This window comes from Sander vitreus, chromosome 16 (genome assembly GCF_031162955.1).
Source record: "Sander vitreus isolate 19-12246 chromosome 16, sanVit1, whole genome shotgun sequence".
NCBI classification, from domain to species: domain Eukaryota; kingdom Metazoa; phylum Chordata; class Actinopteri; order Perciformes; family Percidae; genus Sander; species Sander vitreus.
The window spans coordinates 28,416,767-28,441,452 of NC_135870.1; the positions used below are offsets into that span (position 1 = coordinate 28,416,767).

At 40.9% G+C, this 24,686-nt stretch overlaps 1 protein-coding gene across 1 annotated transcript; it reads right to left on the minus strand.

Annotated features, from left to right (window-relative positions):
* Positions 1 to 1,796: 1,796 nt before the first annotated feature.
* ntmt1 (N-terminal Xaa-Pro-Lys N-methyltransferase 1) lies at positions 1,797 to 7,634 on the minus strand. Its single transcript, XM_078272273.1, has 4 exons — positions 7,524 to 7,634; positions 5,964 to 6,123; positions 3,721 to 3,973; positions 1,797 to 2,871 (listed from the first exon to the last, which is right to left on the minus strand). The coding sequence occupies exons 2-4, from the start codon at positions 6,120 to 6,122 to the stop codon at positions 2,615 to 2,617; spliced, it is 669 nt and encodes a 222-aa protein (XP_078128399.1). The 5' UTR covers position 6,123; positions 7,524 to 7,634; the 3' UTR covers positions 1,797 to 2,614.
* Between the last annotated feature and the right edge of the window lie 17,052 nt (positions 7,635 to 24,686).

A 24,686-nucleotide genomic window follows, 5' to 3' on the forward strand; every position in this document is an offset into this window, starting at 1 on the left:
TCTACCATCTGAATGTCTCAACAGAAATCGAGACTCATCAGACCAGGCAACATTTGTGCGTTACGTGCGTGAAAATCCCAGTAACTGAGCAGATTATGAAATACTCAGACCAGCCCGTCTGGCACCAACAAGCATGCCACGCTCAAAGTTGCTTAGATCACCTTTCTTTCCCATTCTGACATTCAGTTTGGAGTTCAGGAGATTGTCTAGACCTGGACCACACCCCTAAATGCATTGAAGCAGCTGCCATGTGATTGGTTGATTAGACAATTGCATTAACGAGAAATTTAACAGGTGTTCCTAATAATCCTTTAGGTGAGTGTAGATGATCCACTGCCATTGTAGCTGGTGTGCCACTAGTTACATGACTGGAGCGTGTAGCTTGTACTTCATGAGGGACTCTTTTGCTCAGAGATGCTCTTGTCTCTGATGGATCACTTTTAAATGTATATAAAATAAATGCCTATATTCATGTCAATGGACATGAATTCCATATATTTAGTGATGTCTTTTCTACATAAAGCAAAACAAGTTTTAATCATTTATTTTTTATTAATTTATGTTATTTATCCCCCAATGCCTGAAGCACGAGAAGTACTGCTATGGTTTAGGGACTGAAACGGATTATTTTCATTATGAATTCATTTTCTTTAAAAATCCATTGGACATTTTGTTTATAAAATGTCAGAAGATAACCAGAGCCCAAGGTGACGTCTTCAAACGCAGCGGAGCTTTCCCCTGCTGTCTGGAATAAAACACACGGACGCCACCGCCAAACACGGCCATATGTGTCGTGTACATCTAAAAACAGAAAATACTTTTGCCATGTTGCTGTAGCTTAGCTTGCTAAATTTTTGGGTGGGGGCTAGTGTTAGCTTTAGTGTAGTGAAGCTTCATTTAATGTAGAATAACTGGTAGCTTAGTTCACTAATCTTTCCAAGTTGCAGCTGGCAATATGACAAGATGATTAACATATGTTAGTTTATAAATGAATTAAATAAAGGAGCAGCTAGCGTCTGACACCAATTTACTGCCAAGCCGAGCGGTGCTATGAAGGAGATCACATTTCCGGTGTTTGGCTTAATATCAAACCGGTTTGAACTTGTTTACACCGGCCCAAGCCTAGTTCTGATGGAGTACACTGGCCCATTAACAGAGCCGTTACCTCTCTTATATTGGTAAAGAGCAGTACACAAGACATTCAGGTAACCGCTTCTCATTATTCCAATTTGTCAGATGCATTTAATCAACATTTATGTAAATATTAGTAACAGATCAAACTCAGTATGGACAATACCCAATATCAAAAGGACTCCGGACCAAAAGAGAGTTGATGGAGACATCCCTAATTAAAACCAGTAAAACACAGCCACAACGTCTCTGTAGCCACATTGATCTGCAAACATGTTGCCAATAATCTGTAAAACATGAAAAATGTCCATAAAATACTTGAAGGTGCTCCGCTTCTGAAAAGCTTCCAGTGGACGATGGAGCCAGATGGTGATGCAGCTGAATCCAGAGGACGTTGGGGTAAGAGTGAGGTCACTTTGGCCTTCTGTTCGACAAAACCGCCCGGCACTGTCACAATTCCAACGTGGGTAATAAATAAATATGAAGCAAAGCGATGCCAAACTAGAAACTAGTCTGGTAATTAGGGATGTGCAAAAAAATAAAAAATAAAAAATAATAAAATAGATTCACATTCGAATCGCGATTCAAGCTCTACAGATTAAAAAACGATTCATATTTTTAAATAAAATTTTTTTTAAATTATTTTAATTTTTTTTTCTCTTAAATTGTATGTCTACTGCAATCACACGGGAAAAGTAACTACATTTACATACTGTGAATCGCTTTTTTCAATCGAGAATCGTTTTTGAATCGAAAATCGGAATCGTGACATTTTCTGAATCGTGCACCCCTACTGGTAATAGTGATGCTGTAGTTTGTCGTCTGGTGATGACGCAGCACGTGGACAATGACCCCTCCATTTCCTAACGCGGTGCATCAGTGCTTCTAATGGCCGGCTGTGCGTATCCACACAGCCAAAGTTTAAGCTGACAGGAAATACAAGATGCAACATGCTAGAATGTGTCTCTTAGATGGGAGACTGCGCATATATTCTTAAGAAAGAAGTGTAATGTAGCCTTACCTTAAAGCTCTAGTGCGTAGTTTCTGTCGCCCCCATGACGAATTCTAAGTAATGACAACAAAACTGTCATGATACAAGCCTTCCGTGACCGCGCCCCCCCCCCTTCCACACAGTTGCTAGTAGCCAAGGAGGACACGGAGGATTAAAAAAACATGATGGACAGAGAGTTGAAAGTCTTAATTGGCTTTGTATCAACTCATTTGGCAATGGCTTGAATGCAACGGACGTTCATTAAGATCAAAAAAAGTGACACACTAAAGCTTTAAGCCTGGTAGCCCAGAAAAAGATGACTCGGCAATAGGAACCGAGCAGAAGACTGATGCACGGAGTTAGCAACACACGTTCAGCCAACACGTCGCACTGCAGATCGTTTCCAAACAGGTATGAAATGCTGACTAGAAAAACATCATTTCCACATTAGAAATCCTGTGTATACGAGCCCCCCCCCCCCTCTGTCCCGTCCTATCTGAGAGCCAGTGTGTGGACTTGGTAGATCTCCTTTGGGAAGTTAGTCTGTTGCTCCTCGTGGACGATGCGGAGGCCCGCTCTGCCCACCAGACTGTGAACTATTTCCAGGTCGCGGCAGACGCTGCTGTCCACCTCATCGGGGACCACGCCCTCGTACGCCACATTGTCCTTGATGACGACGAGGCCGTTCGGCCGCAGGGCTTTCTGGCAACGCCGCAGGAAGTCCACAAGGTGGTCGTCTGTCAGGTGGCCTGAAGGGAAAAAAAAATCGGGAGGAAAAATGTAACCTTTTTTTACCATAAAGCACTTTTACTGCTGGAAAGAGGGTCTTTTCAGAAAACTGGGCTGTCTATGCAGTAGAATGGCACAAACTTCTTTTTTTTTTTTAAATTGGTGCTACATGGCCAGAGAAAAAACAGAGAAAATGGGCTGTGGTTTACCCGTTCTCTCAAACGTACAACTGAAAACCTACATCTACCAGAATGCACTACGTTGACCCGAAACAATAAATGCTCCGGCTGGTGGCTAGAAAGCAATATGGCGGACGGCCTGTAAAAAAACTCTTATGTAACAGTTAAATGGTAAGATAAAATATGTTTCTGAAAACATTTGAGGCAATGCAGTAACAGATTCCTGGATTACATTTGATCAACACTGCCTAGTTTAACCATTTCATTTGAGTTTTTTCAGCCTCTGTTTTTGCATTACAGGAAACAGTTTTGTGCCCACTTCCTGTTCACAAACTCTCCTACTACAGCCACTAAAATAACTTCCTGAAAACGTTTTAGGTGGGAAGTAGGCAATACAGTAGAGCTGGGCAATATATCAATATTATATCGATATCGTGATATGAGACTAGATATTGGATATCGTAATATGGCATAAGTGTTGTCTTTTCCTGGTTTTAAAGGCTGCATTACAGTAAAGTGATGTCATTTTACGGACTGTTGTAGGTGTTCTATTATTTGCCTTTACCCACTTAGTCATTATATCCACATTACAGATAATAATTTATCAAAAATCTTATTGTGTAATATTTGTGAGGTTCGACTCCGACTGGGTACTCGGGTTACATCGTTGGTACGTTGTGGCAGACTCACCAATGACCCACTGGATCCAGATGACATCATAGCGTCCACTTTCTGGTACAAAGTCCTGCAGGCCGCTGCAAAGGTACCTCCCCACTCTGTTGCCCTCCTCGCCCAGGTATGTCTTGGCTTTGTCCAGGAACTCCTGCGTCACGTCCACTAGGTCCACGGTCTTGAACAGAGGCAGCAGTAAACGTTTGGTGATCCTCCCGATGCCTGCTCCACAGTCCAGAGCACAGCCTGCGCTCGTCTTCCCTTCCCCTTCCTTCAATGGCCAAAACACACAGGAGGTCACTGGTGAATAAAAGCTGTGACCCAAGCTGCTTCTGTCATTGTGAAAAAGGCTCTGAAACTTTTACAGAGGAGCAATAGAAAGCATCCTCAATGGAAACGCTACAAACTGTCAGGCAGGGCTCTGCAGCGGGTGATTAAAACCGCCCAGTGACGCTTCAGTTCAGGTCATGGTTAGGGCTGATACCATTCCTCGGGTAACTCAAAATCGTTTTGATTGCTAAAAATCATGGAGGCAAAATTCTTTGCCTCAAAGCTTCGTTTAATCAATGTAACGAACGTCATAGCGCTCACTGTGTTTCCGCACGGATGATTATTACTGTCGCACGGCGGCTCTACGCTGCTGTGAACATGCCGTGAAGACTGACGAATTACTAGGGGTGTAAGAAAAAAAATCAATACACTTGAGTACCGCAATATTTTATTTTGCAATACTGTGTTGTTTTTTTGTTTACGTTAAAAAATATTCATGTAAGACAGTGGTTCACGTTTATGTTGTTTAAACCCCCTACCGCTAGATGGCTATGCTGAGACACCACTAGTGTCCTTGCCTAGCAGTGCCTAGCAGTGCCTTACAGGGCCTAACAGGGCCTGACTTTTTTGCTAGAAGCTAACAATGTAGCTATGGCTGAACTTTGGCCTACTTTAGCATCTAAACATTAGCTCACTAAGAACCTGGGAACCACAATCCCAAACTGGCAGTTTCATTTTCTGTGTACTGAATTGTTTACCTAAAGTAAACTTCTTTGGCTTTTATGCACATCATGTCTTTTTAGTTAGTTTTTCTAAAATTCTACTTTAAATCCCAATACATCGCCTTACGCACAGTATCGAAATATATCGCAATATATTGAATCGTGACCCATGTATCGTGATACGTATCGTATCGCCAGATTCTTGCCAATACACAGCTCTACGAATTACAAAATGGAGGAAGAGAGCGAAAATACATGAGGGGCTAAGAGAAGAGACAGGCGGAGAAAACGACAGAAAGTTTGGGATCATTTCAAGCTGCAAAAACCCCCCCCCCACGAAAACTCTGTACAGTGTGTCTATTGTAAAGTCGAACTAGCTTACCACAATAGCACGGTGTCAACGCTACAGCATCTCAGCAGAAAACATTCAGTTTACTCATCCATTACACGGCGCCGACTCCAAACAAGTTCACTTTAAACGCTAGGGCTGGGTTAAGATTTTCTGATTTCAAATTGATTTTCATTTGAATGATCCAAAAATCAATTCATAAAATCCAAGAATCGATCTTTGTTTCATAGAAAACTAGAAGACCTAAGGAATCCATTGGTACCAACTATGTCTATATAAATAACCCTTCAATGTCATTTTCAAAAAGGGGGTCCCTCTGTCACCTCCAGACATCTGAATGAAACGTAGTCTGTAGAGCTGCACTTTATTGTGCGTTCATGTTGAATAAAAATAATAACATCAATGTAACTGCTTTGGGGTCAGTTCTTAATGTAAACATTGATACTTTTAAGAATGCAGCAGCTTAGAGGGAACACTGTACTATTGTTGAATCTCTTCCATATCCAAGCTAAATTGGTATTGTAACTGAAATATTCCTAACATAATTGAACAATAGCCATGAACCTGAAAATGAGCATAATATGAGCACTTTAAACGATGGAATAATGGGTAGAATACTGTATTACTAAAATAACTGACAGTTGAGATGGAGCCATGGCCACAGCTGCACAGATTAAAGTGAGTGGGTATGTGTGGACAAAAGCCTTTTCTGACACGCGCTACACACGCGCTGGGTGGACGGGAATTATTGAAACGTCTTTTTACCGTGTGTTGCAAAATAGGGGCATTTACGGGGATTTACGACTGATAAAATACAAAGTTTAAACGTAAAGTGTCTACATTTAAACTTTGTACGATTGATTCACAATTACAATTTGAATGGAAGAATTGCTGTCTGACATGGTTACAAAGTTCCTTACACCAAGGAACTTCTGCAGGAAAGCCTTGGATCCATTGATATCGATGCTGGAGATGCTGCCGTAGCCTCCCAGCATGCCATCCACTGTGGGGGGGACCTCCCTCCAGTAGTCCTCTGCTTTGGAGTAGAATCTTGTCTCAACTTCTGTTATGTCGCCCATCCTGCACAGACAACACTGTTCACTCATTGTACACAAACTACTATTCACTACTTGTATATATATATATATAAAAAAATATATAAAAAATAGCCTTTTTGAACTAAAAATATGATTATGTCGCAGTAATCAAAGTGTGGAGACTCAATGACCAGAAGAACAGAAAGCTTGCTCAGTCTGGATCACTTTTTCAGGCAACTGGTTGATTGTATATAAACCCTGGGACATTTTGGTGGGGTTAGTTACAGTGAATAAAAAAAAATAAAGATTATTATTGAATCATATTGAATAACAGCAACCAAATTAAACTGTATTAATTATTTACAGGTTCCAAAAACCGTATGAAGTGGATTGTGAATATTATGCCTAAATGGAAAGTTGCTTTCACCGCCCTTAAAAAAAAAAATAAGCAGAATGGCAAATCAGAATCGAACGAAAGAACAATACTCAAGCCTAAAAAAATACCTCTCTGCTTTTAAAAAGGTACAGCCTTGCAAATGTACAGTATTCAGTGTTGGACACAACACAAGCCAAATCTGGCAAGGCCTTGCAGTAGTTCAGCTGTCAGCACCTATCTTGTGACCAGGCAGAGGGCATACCTTTCCTCTGACCAACATCACAGAGAGCACAGGCAGAATGAATGAGAGGCTGGGCGATACACACTTCATCAAGTCTGCCATACTAGCTAGCTGGATTTATAATGGCTTTTCAAAGATTTCAAAATGATTTCAGATGTGGTACACAGTTGTTGATGACCAACTTGATTAGGAAGTCTATATAATACATCACACAACTTAGAGACTTTTCAATACATCACCCCAGCCCATGTGAAATGGAATTATACAAAATAACACAGATGCATGCCTCCTAAAGTTGCACCATATAAGTTAACACGACTCTATGACTACTGAAGGTATTACATGTATTTTACGCACTGCTCAATACATACTGAAAGTAATAACTTAGCTATAGCTGCCATTATAGCTCAAAGGACAGAGAACGTCGTGCCCACTTGCACGTTGAAAGTTAAAGTTGTAAGTTAGCCTAGCTAAATGTGGCGGAACCTTTAAAATATGAGACATTTAACTAACTTGTAGAAGTTATACGCTATTAATACCAAATAATTATCCACGTTATTTTCAAAAATAAACTTTATACATGCTGGTCGTTCCCCCCACCCCGTTGAGTTTTAAATTGATAACTGCTTGTTTCTCAATTAATTTCCATACTGTTTATTAACGTTACTTGTGACGCTAAAAAAAGGCCATGCACGTGCCAAGTTAACGTTGGATGTTGTAGTTTTAGCCAAGCAGCTACTTAGCCGGCGATAACTCTGTTTCCAGGGTAAAAGACTGACTCCGGTGTCTAAACTTCATAAAAGTGATTCTTTATAATAACACTAACCTCGTATTGTGTCCGCACCAGGTCCCACACCCTCCTCTGCCTCTCACAAACCCGGTCCCGGTGTCAGTGTCAGTCTGTTTCAGTTGTCTATTTGAGAACCTGCACGTCTGCTCTGCAGCACGTCATTTCCTTATTTGGTTCCCGGGAGCAGAAGTAACAACAGCGCCCCTTCTGGCTGACTTCACTAATGTCTTTTCTTTAACATTCATACACCAGTAGAGAGTTTATTATATTGCCTTAGACTCAGGTTTGACTATAAAATAAAGAAACACGGGCTTCCAATACCAGATCAAGACGGCACTGCACGTCTCACTTTGTCCAAACACAACATAGTCAAAGGACAGTCAATGCAACACTTTATCCACTTCCGTTTTCCCCTTCACAATAAAAGCTCTATGGTTTACTGTAACTTCCTCTTAACCTTCAACTGAAATGTAACACAATAAAATACCTTACACACACAATTTTATTTTAGATATTAAAACATAAAACAATGGATAAGTCTTAAAAAGGCACATTTCAACGTCAGTAAAAATGCTTTAATATAAAGTGGGAAAATAAACAATTGCATATTTAAAAATCTAATTTAAAAAAAACCTTATACTTGAAATGGGTTACTTGGACTATTTTTTTGTGACCTCCCAGTCAGAAACTTTAAACCAAACCACACAATACTCTTAAAAAGGAATGAAAACTAGAGGCGGAAAAATGGAAGAGTCGTGTGAATTATAAATTATTTCTATAAAATGAGATAAACATGTCAACTTTAAACAAGAACAGGTGTAGCATGGCTATATTTATATAGCCATGCCATGGCCATACCAGATCGTTGTACTCCCAGTTACAGTTTTTGACGTCACACACACATAAACAACAATGGCAACCCCTGTTGATGCTGTACAGACGCCGGTGATTAACGGTGAAAAATAGACATAAATAGACATTGTCACAATTATGCGCCGGCGGGAGTTAAATTCAAAACTTGACTAGGCCTACAAAATGGAGAACAGCGATGGAGCAAGTCAATGGAGGGAGAGTGAGGTGTTAGACCTAATTAGTGTATGGGGAGATACTTCAATTCAATCGAAACTATTCTCTTTATTCTTCTCCTCCTCAGCACCTGCTCATTAATGTTACAGCTGCCATTTCACAAACATTTTGAAATAAAAGCGAAAATGCTTACTTCTTCCATAACCTCCCTAACTTTAGTGCAACAGCGTGCTGTGTCTGATGTCATTGTTATTGTTCTTTTGGGCATGCGGGTCAGTTCGAAACCGCAAACAGTTCACACTGGAATATGATACAGGCCACATTTTAAAAGGTAATGTGAACAGCCAAACAAAAAATCGGATCTGAACAAAAAATCTGAATTAAGCATTAAGACTTGCGGTGTGAACGTAACCTTAGTGACTAATGTGAACAATAATCTTGGAAATTGGTCCAGTATTGAGCGAGAACTCTATAACCGGCAGCCGCATACCGGGCTGCAATATAATATATAAGGCAAATGTGCATCGTTACTTTCGTCCACTAAAAGTGCTGTTTATGCCACTGCCAGGCTCAGATTATTATTCTAAGTGTCTGACAACATTATGAACAGGATCCCTCCAGAGAATGGCCTTTTTGTCAAAAGTAAGAGCCTTTTGTTTAGCCAGACTCCAAAAGAAACAATAATTTTAACAAGTATAGAGCCAGCATTTTTTGTATATGTAAATAACTGAATTATGGGTTTATTTCAACGATTGTTGGAACAGTGGAAAGACGAACCAAGACGGCCTTTGACTGTCTTATTTTGTTTCTGTCGACTTTGAATAAACCGTACTTTACAATGATTTAAGCGCATTGGCGAGCATTATAACTTGTGTTACATCACGTTTGTCTCTGAAGTAAAGGCTGGACTACAATAGAGCTGTTTGGAGCAGTTTGTGAACAGTGTTTTCTGTTGGAGATGGTAAGTCCCTTTGGGGGGGACTTTGGGCTTTTTCACTTTGGAAACCTATAACGTGCACAAAAAAGATATATAACACAATAAAGGAGAGGGGAAAAGCCAAAAAGCATAGTATGAGCTCTTTAAAATGACTGTTTATTTAAATGGCGTCTGGTGAGATAGCCATTAAGGGGATGTTTCATAAACAAAAAGGATCTTGACGACTGCAGCAGTCTTGCTTAATACCGGACCAATTTCAAAGATAGTTGTTCCCATCAGTCACTTAGACACAAAAACAATATGTTATTCTTTAATGTTATTAATAACACCTGTGTTTCTCCTACGATGACAAGTCAAAAATGTAAAAAAAAAAAAGCCTAACAACCGTATGAGACTGTTGTTCTGTCGTGAATGTGCGTAACTCTCTGAGTGTGACAATTTCTGTGCAATAGTTTAAACTCCTGGCGCTTTCTGCACACTACTGCAGGCATCGTCATCATTAACAAGAAGAGGTGGAGATTCTTACAGGAGGGCGGCAGTGTAGCAGATAGACCACAGGAGGGCAGTGCAGTACAGAGCTATGAATGATCAACTTCTGTCCTGGTTTGTGAAATCTATGTCAGAGCAGTTTACTCTCAGTTTAAGCAAAGATCCTTTATACTAAGGCCTCCTGCACACTGCCTGCGTGGCGTGAGCGTGGCGTTTCTGTTGCATGGTGGTTGCGTGGCGGCTGCGTGGCGTTTTCTATGTCTTTGCACACCAGAAACGTGTCTGACGTGGTGCTGCTGCTGCTGTTGGATCACCCTTGTTCGACATATGGGGAGAGAGTTGTGGAAATGTACTGCACTCAAGCAGTAGTATACTTCATGTTAAACATAAACATAAACTGATTTGATTACAGCAAAGACAACGTCGGCAGTATTGATGGCTAAATAGGCTACAGAATATTTTGTTCTGTATTGACAGGTGCAATATTTAAAAATCGATAATTATATATTAATTTAAATAATTAAATTAAATTTAAATCTGCATTTATGTCAAAACCTAGAGACATCAAAATGTCATGTATTAAATGTATTTGTGTCAAAATGACATATAAACATCTTTTCGTATTCTATGTTGCATGGAAACGCTTCCAACACGCTTGCATGTCGCGTGAAAAATAGGTGTTGGTGCATGTGCGCGTTTTTGGCGGCGTCGGTCCTATTTCTAGCATGTGCGTGTTGTCGGCGCGGCTCGAGCTGCGCCTGAGACGTGCGTGTCACGCAGGCAGTGTGTAAGCTCTAACCTGTTAACATGGGAGCCGAAATAAAAACGGATACGCCACGCAGCTGACACGCTCACGCCACGCAGCCGGTGTGCAGGGGCTCTAAAGATAACGCATTTCAAGCATCGACAATGGTATGAAACAGTACATGCTTCCTGTCTCCTAAAAAGTCGTGGCCTCGTTTGAACGTGTAGTGAACGTCTTGTGGATGATAGATGTTTGAATAATTTCTTAATATGTTCTTTTGCTAACGTTAGATATTTACACAGCTAAAAGACATATTTAGCATCACGGAGATTAGTTTTGTTAGGGCGTTCACGAACGTTAGCTGACGTTAGCTTCTCTGGGTTGCCAGATCTTGTGATAGTTCGGTCCTGAGACAGAAACAGGTCTCAAACAAAGTTAATTTTCTCCTGATGAAAAATGCCATTTTAGTGTCAGAATGTTCTGGAGACATGTGGCCTGTGAGAAATGGGTCCACTATCTACTTTGGTGACGATGGCGCAAAAAGATCGCTCATAATCTGTGTTCACGTTTACTTCTTTCGTTGGAATCAATACACTCGGACCTGCCGCTAGTCTCCTAAAGAGGCGTGGCCGTGGCGGAGCCCACGTGACACAGATACAGGAAACTAGCTCGAGTTGGGGCATCTCGGTTCTCTTAATAAATCCATGGCACTAAACCGTCTCTGGTGTAAGTCATGCTCTGCCTCATACCTGTAGTGTTTTCCCTGAAAAACTGTAATCTGACATGTCACCACATCATTAACATAATGTGTACTGTACATGTTCATTCACCAAAATTATTCATGTTAGTGGTGAATGAGTGAACGAGTGTCAATTTATCCCAAGAGAAAGGAAAGGATTTTTACACAATAGCAGTATCACTATGTTCACACATGTGTAGGTTTATACAATGAACTTGCTTTATGTACTATATAATAGAAATTATGAGGCACTTTACTGAATGCAGTTCATTTCATTCAGTTCAAAGATTTGCAATCAGTGACTTTGTCTTCATTAGCAAATTCCATCTGCTAATGAAGACCATGAAATATGGCTGAAATCTCCAGAAGAAGCTAGGGTTACAATTATTCAAATTTTTTAATGCCACTATGTGTAGAATTGCTGTCTGCGACAGCGTCTTTTCTGGTAATACCACAAAGAGAGCGGGAAAAAAGTCAGAATGTTCGTGAAATCTCAACAAGACTGATCACACAAATGTCAAATTGTCTGTTTCAGAAAGTTGCACAAATTGTCTGTTTCAGAAAGTCAGCTGCAATCCCTCCTGATTCTGCCGTCAGAAAAGGGGATTCAGATGCTGTTAGACGATCCAACAAGCACTTTGTTGAAACATACTGAAACATGAAGGGGCTGCTTCTGACAGCCTTCAGTTCGGTCTTGGATTTTAATTACGTTCAGTCATGTTTCATTCCGTTCAGTTAGCCTATATAAGCCCTTTTTCTAAAGCTAAGAACTCAACAACAGTCATAAATGTGTCTGTAGTTTTTCCTATCTTTCATTAAGCAGTTAGGGACAAACAGAATATCGAGGCTTGAGCTGTTATCTGAATGTCAGAGCATTCTGTCACCAGTGAGGGGAGTTCTAGTGCAAAAAGTTACTACTCATTATGGCTATGTTCAGAAGATTGGGTCGTCCGGTGACTTTCACGCTTAGAATCTTGAGTGAAGATAATTACCTCTTCTAATCATGTTTTTTTAATCCTCCGTGTCCTCCTTGGCTACTAGCAACAGTGTGGAGGGGGAGGTGCACAATCATGGAAGGCTTGTAACATGTGGACGCGCCAACAGTTTTGTTGTCATTACTTAGAATTCTCGTGGGGGTGACAGAAACTACGCACTATAGCTTTAAGTAAAAGTGAATAGCCTATGCTAGCTGCTAGTGTAGGCTAATGTTACCTACGTTCCATAGCAACCGCCTCGGTATGTGCAGCCAGCCAGTTTTATTGTGAACATTATTATTTATTAATACAAATCTATTTAAAGGGGCTGTACTCGGAATACGCGATTGCCTCCACACGGCTCTCGCAGACAGTTTACTAACTCGTCAAAGACGCTTTGTCACAGCCCTCTGCGTCAGATACCAACGCACAAGGCACTAAAGGCTCTGACACACCAACCCAACGGCCGACCGTCGGCAGAAAAGGCAGACGGACTGATCATTCGGCTCCCGTCAGTCCAAGAAATGCCTCGGAACACACTGAAGCGACGCCGACTTGAGCGTACGTTCTGCGCGTGCGTAATACGTCTCCATAACAGCAGGCGGCGCTAATCTGTATTGTCGCCCAAAAAATGAAAACTGGAAATGACGAACGTGTCACGTGGGTCTGGCTTCTCCCAAATTCCAAAGCCGACCATAATGGCAGCTCGTTCAGAATACAATACAAATAGTTCACTGAAGTTGCTGAATCTGTTTGTTTTTTTACTCAACAAAGGTCAGTTTGAAAGATTTTCGTCAGATTTTGAGAGGCGTTCGTCACGCTCATCCCGCTCGTAATTTCCGTTAAGTGTTTTAACATAAGTGCACTGATTTGCTAGTCAAGGGCTAGCACTCCACCAATCAGATTGGTCATTGAGTCTGACTGCCCACTGGCTGATTCAACCACTCAAATCGGCCCAAATTAAAGCCGATGGCTCCTCCAACTGACAACGGCACGGAACACACCAAACAGACTCGAGTCACCGACCTCGCCAGACTGTCTGATGGCCGATAATCGGGTTGGTGTTTCAGCGCCTTTACATGTGAGCGCGGCCGGACCGGCTATCAACACAGAGAACAGAGAAGCTCAGATTACAATACACTTCATTCTCTGCTCAGGACGCCATTACTCCACTGTATCCTCACATAACAAATATTTGTTTGCTACTGGACAGTATTCATGTTCTGAATACAGTACAGCTCCTTTAAATTGCAAGACTATAACTTTCATATTGCCATACATGATGACTGTTTTAAAACAATGCCCAAATATTATGCATGTATGTATTTACAATATACAAATTAAGATTATATGGTTCTTGTTGGCTCATGAAAGAACGACAAATTACAGGAAAATAAGACTAAAGATATACTGTACATAAACATACAAGGAAGTAGAGGGGATTCATATTCAAGTGGAAAAATAATGTAATACAGACATGGGTTAATGTAGCTGTGTCCCAATGCTAAACTACATACTAATAATATGCATTATGTACTAATTATTATAGTGTACCGTTTTTGCAGTGAGTAAATCACCTCACTTCCATCTATTAAACCAAGATGTCACTCAAACTGTGACTTTGACATGTCACTGCCAATTTCACTTCACAAAGAGAAAGCAACATTGTTTTCAAATATGTAATACGCATTGGTTTTCTGAGATCTTGGAACTGCTTCACCACCACCCACAATTGATCTAGATTTTCTTGCAGCTGTGATTAGCTGCTCTATGTACTGTGCGTTGTGGAACATCAACAGCACACTCCGACATGAAGCAGAGCTAGTGTGCATGAGTTTTTTCGAGTGAACACACAATGCGCATGGTTACCCATAGCAACAATACTGATGTTTCACAATATGTTACCAGTTAACTCAGTGTTGGTAACTTACACTCACTTATAAAATGGATGTTGATTTAAAAACAGCCCAACATTTTTGGTAAGTAGCCTTGGTATGACCATGATGTTGCGGTGAGCTGTCCTCATCATGTATAATCAAGGTGGCGAAATGTCATGTTGGAAATGTGAGATTGTAAAAGGTGGGACAAAGTTCGGAATTGACCAAACAGTGTGAAACGATGGGCAAAGACCACAGTTGACGTTGTATAAAAATATATATCTTTACTGTATAATTGCTAAAGATAAAAGTGAGCTAAAACACGGCAAAAGCTGGGGGAGAGTATCTCAATTAAAAGAGTCAATTAGATAAAGGGAAATATAGGGCTCCTTGTGGTGGGGTGGGCTGCTAGGCTTCTTTCCCTGTGTGTGGCAAACCCAAAGGTCACGACAAGGACTGCTGTGCTATAGCTGATCATCGGTTCAGGGCTGGTCTGTTCCACGCTTCTCTGATCTGGGGACTCTGTGATCCAGTTACTGCTCTGGACCACACTGTTCCTCAGAGATGAACCCAGCCGTCTCAGAGGGTGCATCTCACTTCCCTTATTTGATAGTTCCTCAGTCCTCGATCCTCGGCTGAACTGGAAGTTGTTCTGTCCCTCCTTCCTGAAGGCCGTCTCAAAGCTCTTACTTCTGCCCTGACGAGCGAGAAGCGAGGATGGATCTCTGAGGAGCTATGAGCGAGGATACACGAGAGACGTCTTCCTGGAAGCCGTGCAGCTGAAGGAGTTGCTAACTCCGCCATACAGCTGACAAATCCACCTGATGCTACAGAGGAAAGGACGTCTCATCCCTCTTAAACACATTTCCTCTCTCATCCCATGATTTCCTCGTGAGGTTAAAGGATGGGAGAGATAGAATGGATCGAATATTTACAGGTAGATTATTCCAATCTGAGGGGGGACTTTAAACCTAAAGGCTTTCTTAGCTGTTGAGAAACGTACAGCAAGAACAGAAAAAAAAAGTTGTGTAGAGTGTCTCAAGTGGTAGGTAGAGGAAAAGGGTGCCATAAGTTGTTTAGGATAGCTAGGGTAATTGCAATGTATACATTTGTAAATAAACAGCAACCAATGCTGATGTCTTCTTATTGAGGGTGATGGAAGAGCAAGTTTTTCATACATAATACAATTATGAGTAGTAAAAGGACATCCAAGAACAAATCTACAGATTCTATTGTAAGCAACATTGAGAGGGAGCAGATTAGTGCTGGGTGCAACCTGATATACAACATCAGCATAGTCCATAATTGGTAAGATAAGTTGTTGCACAAGTTTCTTTCTAACAGTAAGAGAAAAACATTTTCTGGATCGGTAGAGAACACCAATACCAAAATTGATTATTTTTAAAATATAATCAATATGATACTAAATGAGAGCTCAGAGTCTAGCCAAAGTTCGAGGTATTTGGTGTGTTCAGCTTTTTGCAGTGAACTACCATCAGAACATGTAATTACACGTGTGACCTTTTAATTTAGATTTGATGGTCTGTGGAGTTCCAAAAATCATAATGTGAGATTTGGTTTTGTTAAGTAATAATTTATTTCTTATGAGCCATTGTTGTAGGCTATCAAAGTCAGACTGCAGAGCTGATTTGATTTGTAATAAATTAGTTTTGGAAGTGTATAATACTGTATCATCTGCATAAAACTGAACACAACATTCAGAGCAGATTGATGGAAGGTCATAACAAAAATAGAAAAGAGAAGTGGACCAAGAGTTGAACCTTGAGGGACACCTCGTTGCTGAATTAATATATTGGATTTGCATCCTTGTATCATTAGGGGTCCAAGCAAAGCTATGCCGTTCGCACAGCAGGGCTGTGGAACCCTAATTGTTTTTCTACTGATTAATCATACATTATTTTTCTTCTCCGCCTAAAACTCCGACTACAGCCTAAACCGTACATGGTGGGGGGTTGCCATTTTCAGGACTGGTCCCAAACTCCGCAAGGACCTCAGGCGCAACAATTTACCCACTTCCACCACTAGGTGGTGCTATAGCAGAAAAACCGAGTTCGGCCCTATAACTCCAACACTGTACTGGACATTCAAAAACCATACATCCACTCGTTCGCTGGATCCAACTGAATCACATGATATAGGCCACGCCCATTTCCGCCTAAACTTTTATGTGTGAAAAATCGTGATTTATCAAAAACCTACTTTTTCGAATTCCTCCTAGACCGTGCGACCGATCGGTACGAAATTTGGCAGGTAGCATCTCCAGATGGGCCTGACAAAAAGTTAATAGAAATTAACTATGAAAACACCAACTTTGCTATATCTCAACCAAAATAAATGCTATCAACGCCAAACGTTAGATTCTTATTTGACGTGACCCTCTGGAGGATGCTCACGCGTTTTACGAAAATTGGTCACTAGGGGGCGCTACAAGTACAAAAAGTTTATATCTCATGAATTGCTCATCCGATTTTTACAAAATGTGTTGGGTACCATCTAGGGCCACTCCTGAGGCCATCTCTATAGTGGGGTACTGAGGGGTCAAAGTGGGCGTGGCCTATGGGACCCACGTCTAAATTTACTACTTACACTAATGTGAACAACTTTAAATTTACAGGGTAGATAGACAATGGGTCATGGACCACACCTACCACAAATTACACATGTGGACCACTAGGTGGCGCTATAATGTTTTTTTGCATTTAACTCCCACATTTCACATCGCACATTAGAAAACCATACATCCACGTGTTCCTTGAATCAAGCTGAATCACATGATATAGGCCACGCCCATGTCCTCTCAAAAGTTTTTTTGCAATATCACGCAATGCGCAAAACCAACTTTTTCGAACTCGTCCTAGTCCATGCGACGGATCAGCACGAAACCTGGTACGTAGCATCTCCAGATGGACCTGACCAAAAGTTACTCAAGGAATTTTGCTATGTTAAAGTATGCGCATTTGACAACCAAACAAATTTTCCTAGCTAGCTACCACACACATATCATATCATATCTCGACCAAATTAAATGTTATCAGCAAATAACTTGAGAGCATTGTTCAACATCCCACTACGATGCTCCGTACCAAACATGGCGAAGATCGGCCTTTAGGGGGCGCTATAAGCAACGTTTATTTGTTTTGGCCAATAACTCAATGCATTTAAATGGGAAATTTGCAATTACAATATCTCTGCCACAGTAAATGCAATCAACACGAAACTTGTGATGGTAGTTTGGCATGACGCTCGGAGGCTATCCACCAAATCTGGCGAATATCGGCCATTAGGGGGCGCTATAATCAACGTAGACGAGTTTTGGCCCTTTTACTCAATGTTAATGGGATATTTGCAATGGAAATGTACCACAGACCTTGCAGCTCACACTTCTCAATATTTACTGATGTTTCCCTCCTACCGTTAGGTTTCAGTTTTGGTTTTTGCTTTTGTGTGCTCCCCTGGTTTTTTACAATAAACAAACTTCTTAACCCACTTGACAAAGTTTCTACAACTTTCAGTGGACAAATGCAACTCTTTTCTCTCACTTTTTCAATCCAAAATCAACACCATTCATAGGCGCCGATACCGTGCAATTAAACATTGCAGTTGGTGCTAAGTGGAGCGTCTGTCATAGTGTGATTGGTTATGTTGGTGTCATTGATTCTTAATTTCCCACGAAGCACCCACGGAGGAAAACATAAATCGGTGCCTACGACGCCATTTGCAACAACTTGACCACCTCCCCTGCTCCTTCAACCACCACACCCCCCTCCACCCTCTCAGTTACTCTCTCATTTCTCTCTGCTGTCCCCTGCGGTCAAGGGGGTTAAGAAGTTTGTTTATTGTAGAGCATTCTTAAATGTAGTCTGTATATGCGTGGAGGTGAACTGTTGACTGCTACGTTTGCAACGGCGACGGACCGCAGACCTTGAGGCTCGCACCTCTCGATATTTACCGACGTTTGCCTCCCCGCCGCCGGGCTTCAGGTTCCGCTTTTGCGCGCTCCCCGGGGTGTCGGGGGCGACTGCCGTGGGTGGCTTGGGCCCCGTCATAACTGCTTGCAGTTCTAGTTACACATTGTTTTCTGTTATGGAGATAAGAATTGAACCAGAGTAGTGCGTTGCCTGACAGACCAGCAGAGAACAATTTATCCAAGAGCAAGTAATGATCAACTAAGTCGAATGCTTTTGTGAAATCAATAAAAATTGCACCAGTTAGTTGACTGCTATTAGATGCAGAGAAAATATCATTTGTAAGCTTTAATAGTGCAGTGGTTGTGGAATGATTTGATCGAAAGCCAGATTGAAACGGCGATAAGATATTGCACTTATCTAGATAATGGGACAGTTGATCATAAATAATTTTTTCGAAAACTTTTGCAATAGAACAGATGATTGAAATTGGTCAATAATTATTGGGATCAAGAACATCACCGCCTTTATGAAGTGGAGTGATACGGGAACATTTCCATATGGCAGGTATTTCACATGTGGATAAAGCCATATTAAAGAGATGACATAGCGGATACATAATGATATGAGCTGATAATTTGAGAAATCTGGTTTCAATGCCATCCAACCCAGGACCACTGCTCATTTTTAGAGCATTGGTTGCATGTTGTACCTCCACAGGTGTTATATGCTTGAAAGCTATGACTGGGCAGGATATTGTTTTTATGGCAATCAATGAAGAGATTGGGAGCTGTAGCTGAAGATACCTGAGATAAATGTTGATTGAATGCTTGTGCAATTAGTAGTGGGTCTTGTAAAATGATTTTATTGACTGTGAGTTTAGTAGGTAAGGATTTCTTGGATGTATTAATTATATCTTTAATTGTATTCCAGAACTGTTTAGGATTTTTAAAGTCATGTACAAGGGATTCCTTATAATAGTTAGATTTAGCATTTCTGGACATAGTTTTACTATGATTTCGCAATTGCCTATACCTTTCCCAGTCAGTCAGATCTTTGGTTTTATGAAAGTTAGCCCAGGCATTATCTCTCTGTCTAAATATACTTATAAGGTCAGATGTTATCCATGGTAGATGCGCACCCTTAACTTTAGTGGTTTTCATGGGAGCGTGTTTATCTACAACGTTAATAAATTCAAAATATAGAAAGTCCCATGCATTATTTACATCTGGAATAAGATGAAACCTATCCCAATTAATTGAAATCAGGTCATTTATAAAATGGTTTGTATTTAATTTCTTGTATTGCCTAATTCTAATTAATCTGGGTGGTAATTTTGGCAATTTAATTTTCCAGATGCAATATCATGGCATGGTCACTGAAACAGTCGGATATACTCCCTGCTTTAATGAATCTGTTTGGATGAGAAACCAATATCCAGTCAAGAAGAGATTGACTCCGGGGGGTAACACGGGTGGGTTCTCTGATGAGCTGGGTTAGGTTTAAGTTTCCAAAAAGGTTTCTTTCTTTTGAGGATTTATCAGTCCAGTTCTTGTTAAAGTCTCCCAGTAAGATAATTTCATTTCTGCACTTAATTGAATTAATAGTAGATATGATACAATCAAATGATTCCGCTCGTGCAGAGGGAGGTCTATATATGTTACCAATAGTTATGTATTTATTATCATGCAGGGTTATCTTTACAAAAATACACTCAAAGTGAGATAGATCAACATCAGGGACAATTAACTCAGAGACCAAGTGAGAGGACACATATGTGGCTACACCACCACCCCTGGAAGCTCTATCAGCTCTATAAATGACGTAGTCTTTGAGATTTATTTCATGACTACCTATTTTATCGGTGAGCAAGGTTTCAGATAATGTAATAACATTTGGTTTGTACTGTTCAACCCATGCTTGAAGTAGGTTGATTTTTGGTAGGAGGCTTCTTATATTGAGATGAATTATTTTTAATCCTTTAACACTATCCAGTATGAAGAGATATGTCAGAGCTAGGAAAATCCGAATAATCAGATTGGAGATTATGAGATAATAATAATCAGTAACATTTATACACATGGATAGAACAATCAAACAAATCATAAAAGACAGACATAAAAACACAAAGAAAAAAAAATAAAGAAAAAAAAATAAAATAAAAAAGACGAGAGAAGTGCCGATGTGCCTCAAGGTGTAGCCCCCTGCAGCAGTAGCACCAGCACACCCACACCACACTCTGCACACAGGTGGAGGACAGCAGAATGAATGAACTTTTACAAACATTTCACCAGAATTTGAACCACATCTTTTCACATCAACCCACAAAGGAAGAGGACAGCAGAATGACTGATTCCTGATGTGTGAGGTTGGTCCTTCAGATTGGAGGTCACACCCACAAGCTTCACTGTTCACTGCACACAATATTGAACCCAAGTGTTTTCAGCGCACAAAACCAGATCGATCCAGATCAGAGGCGGCGCCAGGGAGGGGCTAGGGGGTGCTGTAGCTACCCCTAGGATTGCCATAGCACCCCCTTAGCACCCCCAAGAAATTGCTGTGGTTGATTTATAAATAAATAAAAAATCGTTAATGTGTAAATAGTATAATTTACATTTGAAAAATGAATAAATACATTAATAAAACAAACTTATTTTTAGGCTAAAACACACAGGTGATCGTATTCGGCCAAAGGGTGCAGCACACATTGAACTTTTGACCTTACTTCCGCAGTAACGTATTCACAAAGAAGAAGAAGAGCTCAATATTTGGAGCCGTTAGGATTAGAGAAGTGAGTCTAACGCTAGCAATGGATAGTTTTTTACTCCCTTTGCGTCAAGGTGTGGAGACTTTATCAAAATCTGTAAATGAGACTAAGAGATATGGTGAACTTGTCACCAAAACAACAGAAGCTAACCCCGGTAACGTTACGGGCATGGATGTATGGATACAGGGCCAGGCAGCATGACAGAGACAACCGCAGGACAGAGAACACTACAGGACGGCTTTCACCGGCGACCTGACAGCTGCTGGTTAGTACATTCGCAGGAACACCAGAAGCGGGAGGAAGCGTGGGTTAATATGTGTATTGATACTGGGATGTCTACACAACTGTGTGACTCGATTGACTTCAAAAAGTTCGCCACTTTACTCGAACCAAAGTTGAAAACACCTGTTCATGTCTTCTTTAGTCTGTTGGCTATTTAGTTTTTTTTCCTGGAACACATCACTTATACATTTTGCACATACTGCGTCTTGTGTAGACTGTTTACATATTTATGACCATACATAGGCTAAATTTTATTTACTGGTGTTATTGTTGAATACATTGTGAATACATATTTCTAAAATTGTATGATGTTTTTGTTGAGTTATTATTAGGGACTGTTCGTTATTTATTTAAGAGTTTTGGGACCTTTAGCCAAAAAAGACATGACCCTCCCATAGTAGATATGATACAATCAAATGATTCCGCTCGTGCAGAGGGAGGTCTATATATGTTACCAATAGTTATGTATTTATTATCATGCAGGGTTATCTTTACAAAAATACACTCAAAGTGAGATAGATCAACATCAGGGACAATTAACTCAGAGACCAAGTGAGAGGACACATATGTGGCTACACCACCACCCCTGGAAGCTCTATCAGCTCTGTAAATGACGTAGTCTTTGAGATCTGAAAAAACGTTGGATGACCCTCCCCTCAGCAAAGAATAAAAAGACACGACCCTCCCCTGTTTTCCTCCAGTGGTCCATTCCATAAATACCGAACGGTCCCAAATAACCCATATTACAAAAAAAGACTAACACTAATAAAAACTAAACTAAACTAGCAAACCCGCTTTAAAAACTAATTAAAACTAAACTGAATTTGAAAACAAAAAGTCAAAACGAATAAAAATAAAAACTAATGAAAAATGCAAAACTATAATACCTCATGAGCTCTTACCAGTGTATCGCCGTGTGTACTTCATCCACAGCATTCCCCCCAATTGGTCCCAAAACTTCCCAGTTAGAGAGGAAATGCATTTTCAGCATGTAGCAATGCTAGCTTGAAGGTATGTTTTGTTTCCCGTACTGAAGTTGAGTTTGAGAACAGCAACACACAGAGAGCGGAAGGTGAGGGGCCACCCGGCGGAACGAGGCAGTTATCCTGGTAATGTACTGTCGTTGATCCAGACATTTCTGTGAAGCTGAATTGAACCAAATGTCAAATATGTTTGCAGTTTTGTTTAAGCTGGTCTATATCCTTAATGTTCCACTTCCGGGATTGCTCTGGTGCCGCAGGAAATTCCGCCGGATCCATGTATTTATTGGGTAAATCCAGACAGCTAGCTAGGACTATCAATCCAATCTGAGATTTCTCTCACGCGACTATTTTACAGCGACTCCGTGCGGAGCTTAGCGCCGCCCATGACGATTGTGATTGGTTTAGAGAAATGCCAATAAACCAGAGCATGTTTTTCTCCCAACCCGCAATGCTGTGTGGACTAGCCAGACCCTCCTCCGCTCCGCAGCGTGCAGATGTTCTGGCAAAGCGAGACTAGGTGTAGATACACTACATAAGCTACAGAAACTGGCAGCTTTAATGGTGTCCCAGAAGAGGACAGGCTGTGTGTTTTAAGAATTGAACCTTTTCTGTGGCAGAATGTATTCATAAAACCCTGGTAGAGACAAAGTTTTCTGTGTATTAATGTGGTATTATATAATACTAATAATAATAATAATAATAATAATAATAATAATAATAATAATAATAACTTTTATTTATATAGCGCCTTTCAAGAAACCCAAGGACACTTTAGAGAATTACAGTGGCTAAGCTAAAGAAGGTTGTAGGCTGTGGTGAACAGGTGGTGTTTCAGGATTTTTTTTTTTTTTAAATCCAGGGAAGTAGCATTTCGGTTATCTGCAGGGAGGGTGTTCCAGAGGGGCTGTAACACTAAAGGCTCTGTCTCCAAAGGTACAGAGTCTGGTACTGTGGGGCCAGGGCATGGAAGGATTTGTAGGTAAGAAGGAGGATTTTATATTTGATGCAGGACTTAATTGGGAGCCAGTGAAGGTGGATGAGGGTTGGGGAGATGTGCTGCCAGGTCTTGGTGTGGGTGAGGAACCTAGCGGCAGAGTTTTGGCCATACTGGAGCCTGGTCTAGGGTTTTGCTGGAGACCCCAGACAGGACTCCATTGCAGTAGTCCAAACGGGAGGTTAACATGAATGAGGGTTTCTGTAGTTGCGTAACACGTACATGTGGGTACCAATACATACATTCTAAAGGCTGCTGCTAATAGATTATGTTCCTCACATAATGAATGGTGAGACACTGGGTAAAGAGACCAATGGCAATAGAGGAGTAGTGCAGGGGGCATATCCTGTTGTTTATAAAGGCGATCCATTAAGTGAAAAAATAATGAAGCTAGAGAAGATTAAAAAATAATCTAACTAATGACACACTGAGGGAGATTTGAGAAACAAGATTCATAAAGGGAAGAGATAAGGAAAGAGATAGTGGGAGAGAGCTGGAGCCCCACAGTTTTGTCTGCTGCACAATTGCATTGGTGCATTTTCTCATAAATATTTCAGGGATGTAAACTCCCACTCAACACCTCCATCCTGCACTCACTGTTGCGGTTTGGACTGCAGAGAGAGAGAGAGAGAGAGAGAGAGAGAGAGAGAGAGAGAGAGAGAGAGAGAGAGACATTTAAAAAAAACATCTTCTGTGGTAGATTGGAAAATCTTTTCTTTTTTAACTTTATCATTTTCACAAATAAGACAACATTTTCCATTTGCCATCACATAAACAGTTAAAGGAATCCTTATACAAGTAGACAAGATAAATGAGGGTAAATGCAGAACATTAGGCAATGGAAATTCCCATTTTCCTTTTAAATGTGTTCATGGCATGCTAAACTGCTTCAGGGGGTTTTGTTGGATCCAAAGCATTGTACGTTTATGCTATTGAACCAGGCAAGTTATTATATATAATCTTTTACTGGCAACAAATCCCATAAAAGTCCAAATCCAATGCCTGTACTTTCTGACTTCCCTAACCCCTGTCTGTGGCACGCAGCTCCAAGCCTAAAGCGTCCGGTATGCTGGCCGCAGCTAACCTGTCGTGTGCCAATGTGACGTCATGGGATTGCCGTAACTATTTATACTTGCGTGTGGTGGTCGCGACACTAGTTGCAGTCTTCTCCTGAATAGAGGTGGCGCTAATGAGCAAAGGCTACCGACTTTGCTCTTTCTATGTACTAGAAGAAGAAGAAAAAGGCAGAACTGGCAGCAGCATTGACGTCAGTGCTTCGATTTGATTCGATGACCTACCTGTTTCCGCTTTGTCGCACGCCGCTGAAAAAAATAGAGTGGTGCGCGACCTCTGGATCCTGGCGCGCCAGCGAGATCTACGTCATTTTGACGTCACATTGGCGCGCGCCAGGCCGACTGTAAAAAGGCCTTAAAGGTTCCTACTTAAGATGAAAAACTATT

Bases quoted from the DNA above. Each gene is read 5' to 3' on its own strand.
- ntmt1 (XM_078272273.1), bottom strand. From the start codon at position 6,122: ATGGGCGACATAACAGAAGTTGAGACAAGATTCTACTCCAAAGCAGAG. The intron at 3,974-5,963 runs GTAAGGAACTTT...TGGCCATTGAAG, and splicing joins TCCTGCAGAAGTTCCTTGGT to GAAGGGGAAGGGAAGACGAG. The intron at 2,872-3,720 runs GTGAGTCTGCCA...TTTTCCCTTCAG, and splicing joins CTGGATCCAGTGGGTCATTG to GCCACCTGACAGACGACCAC.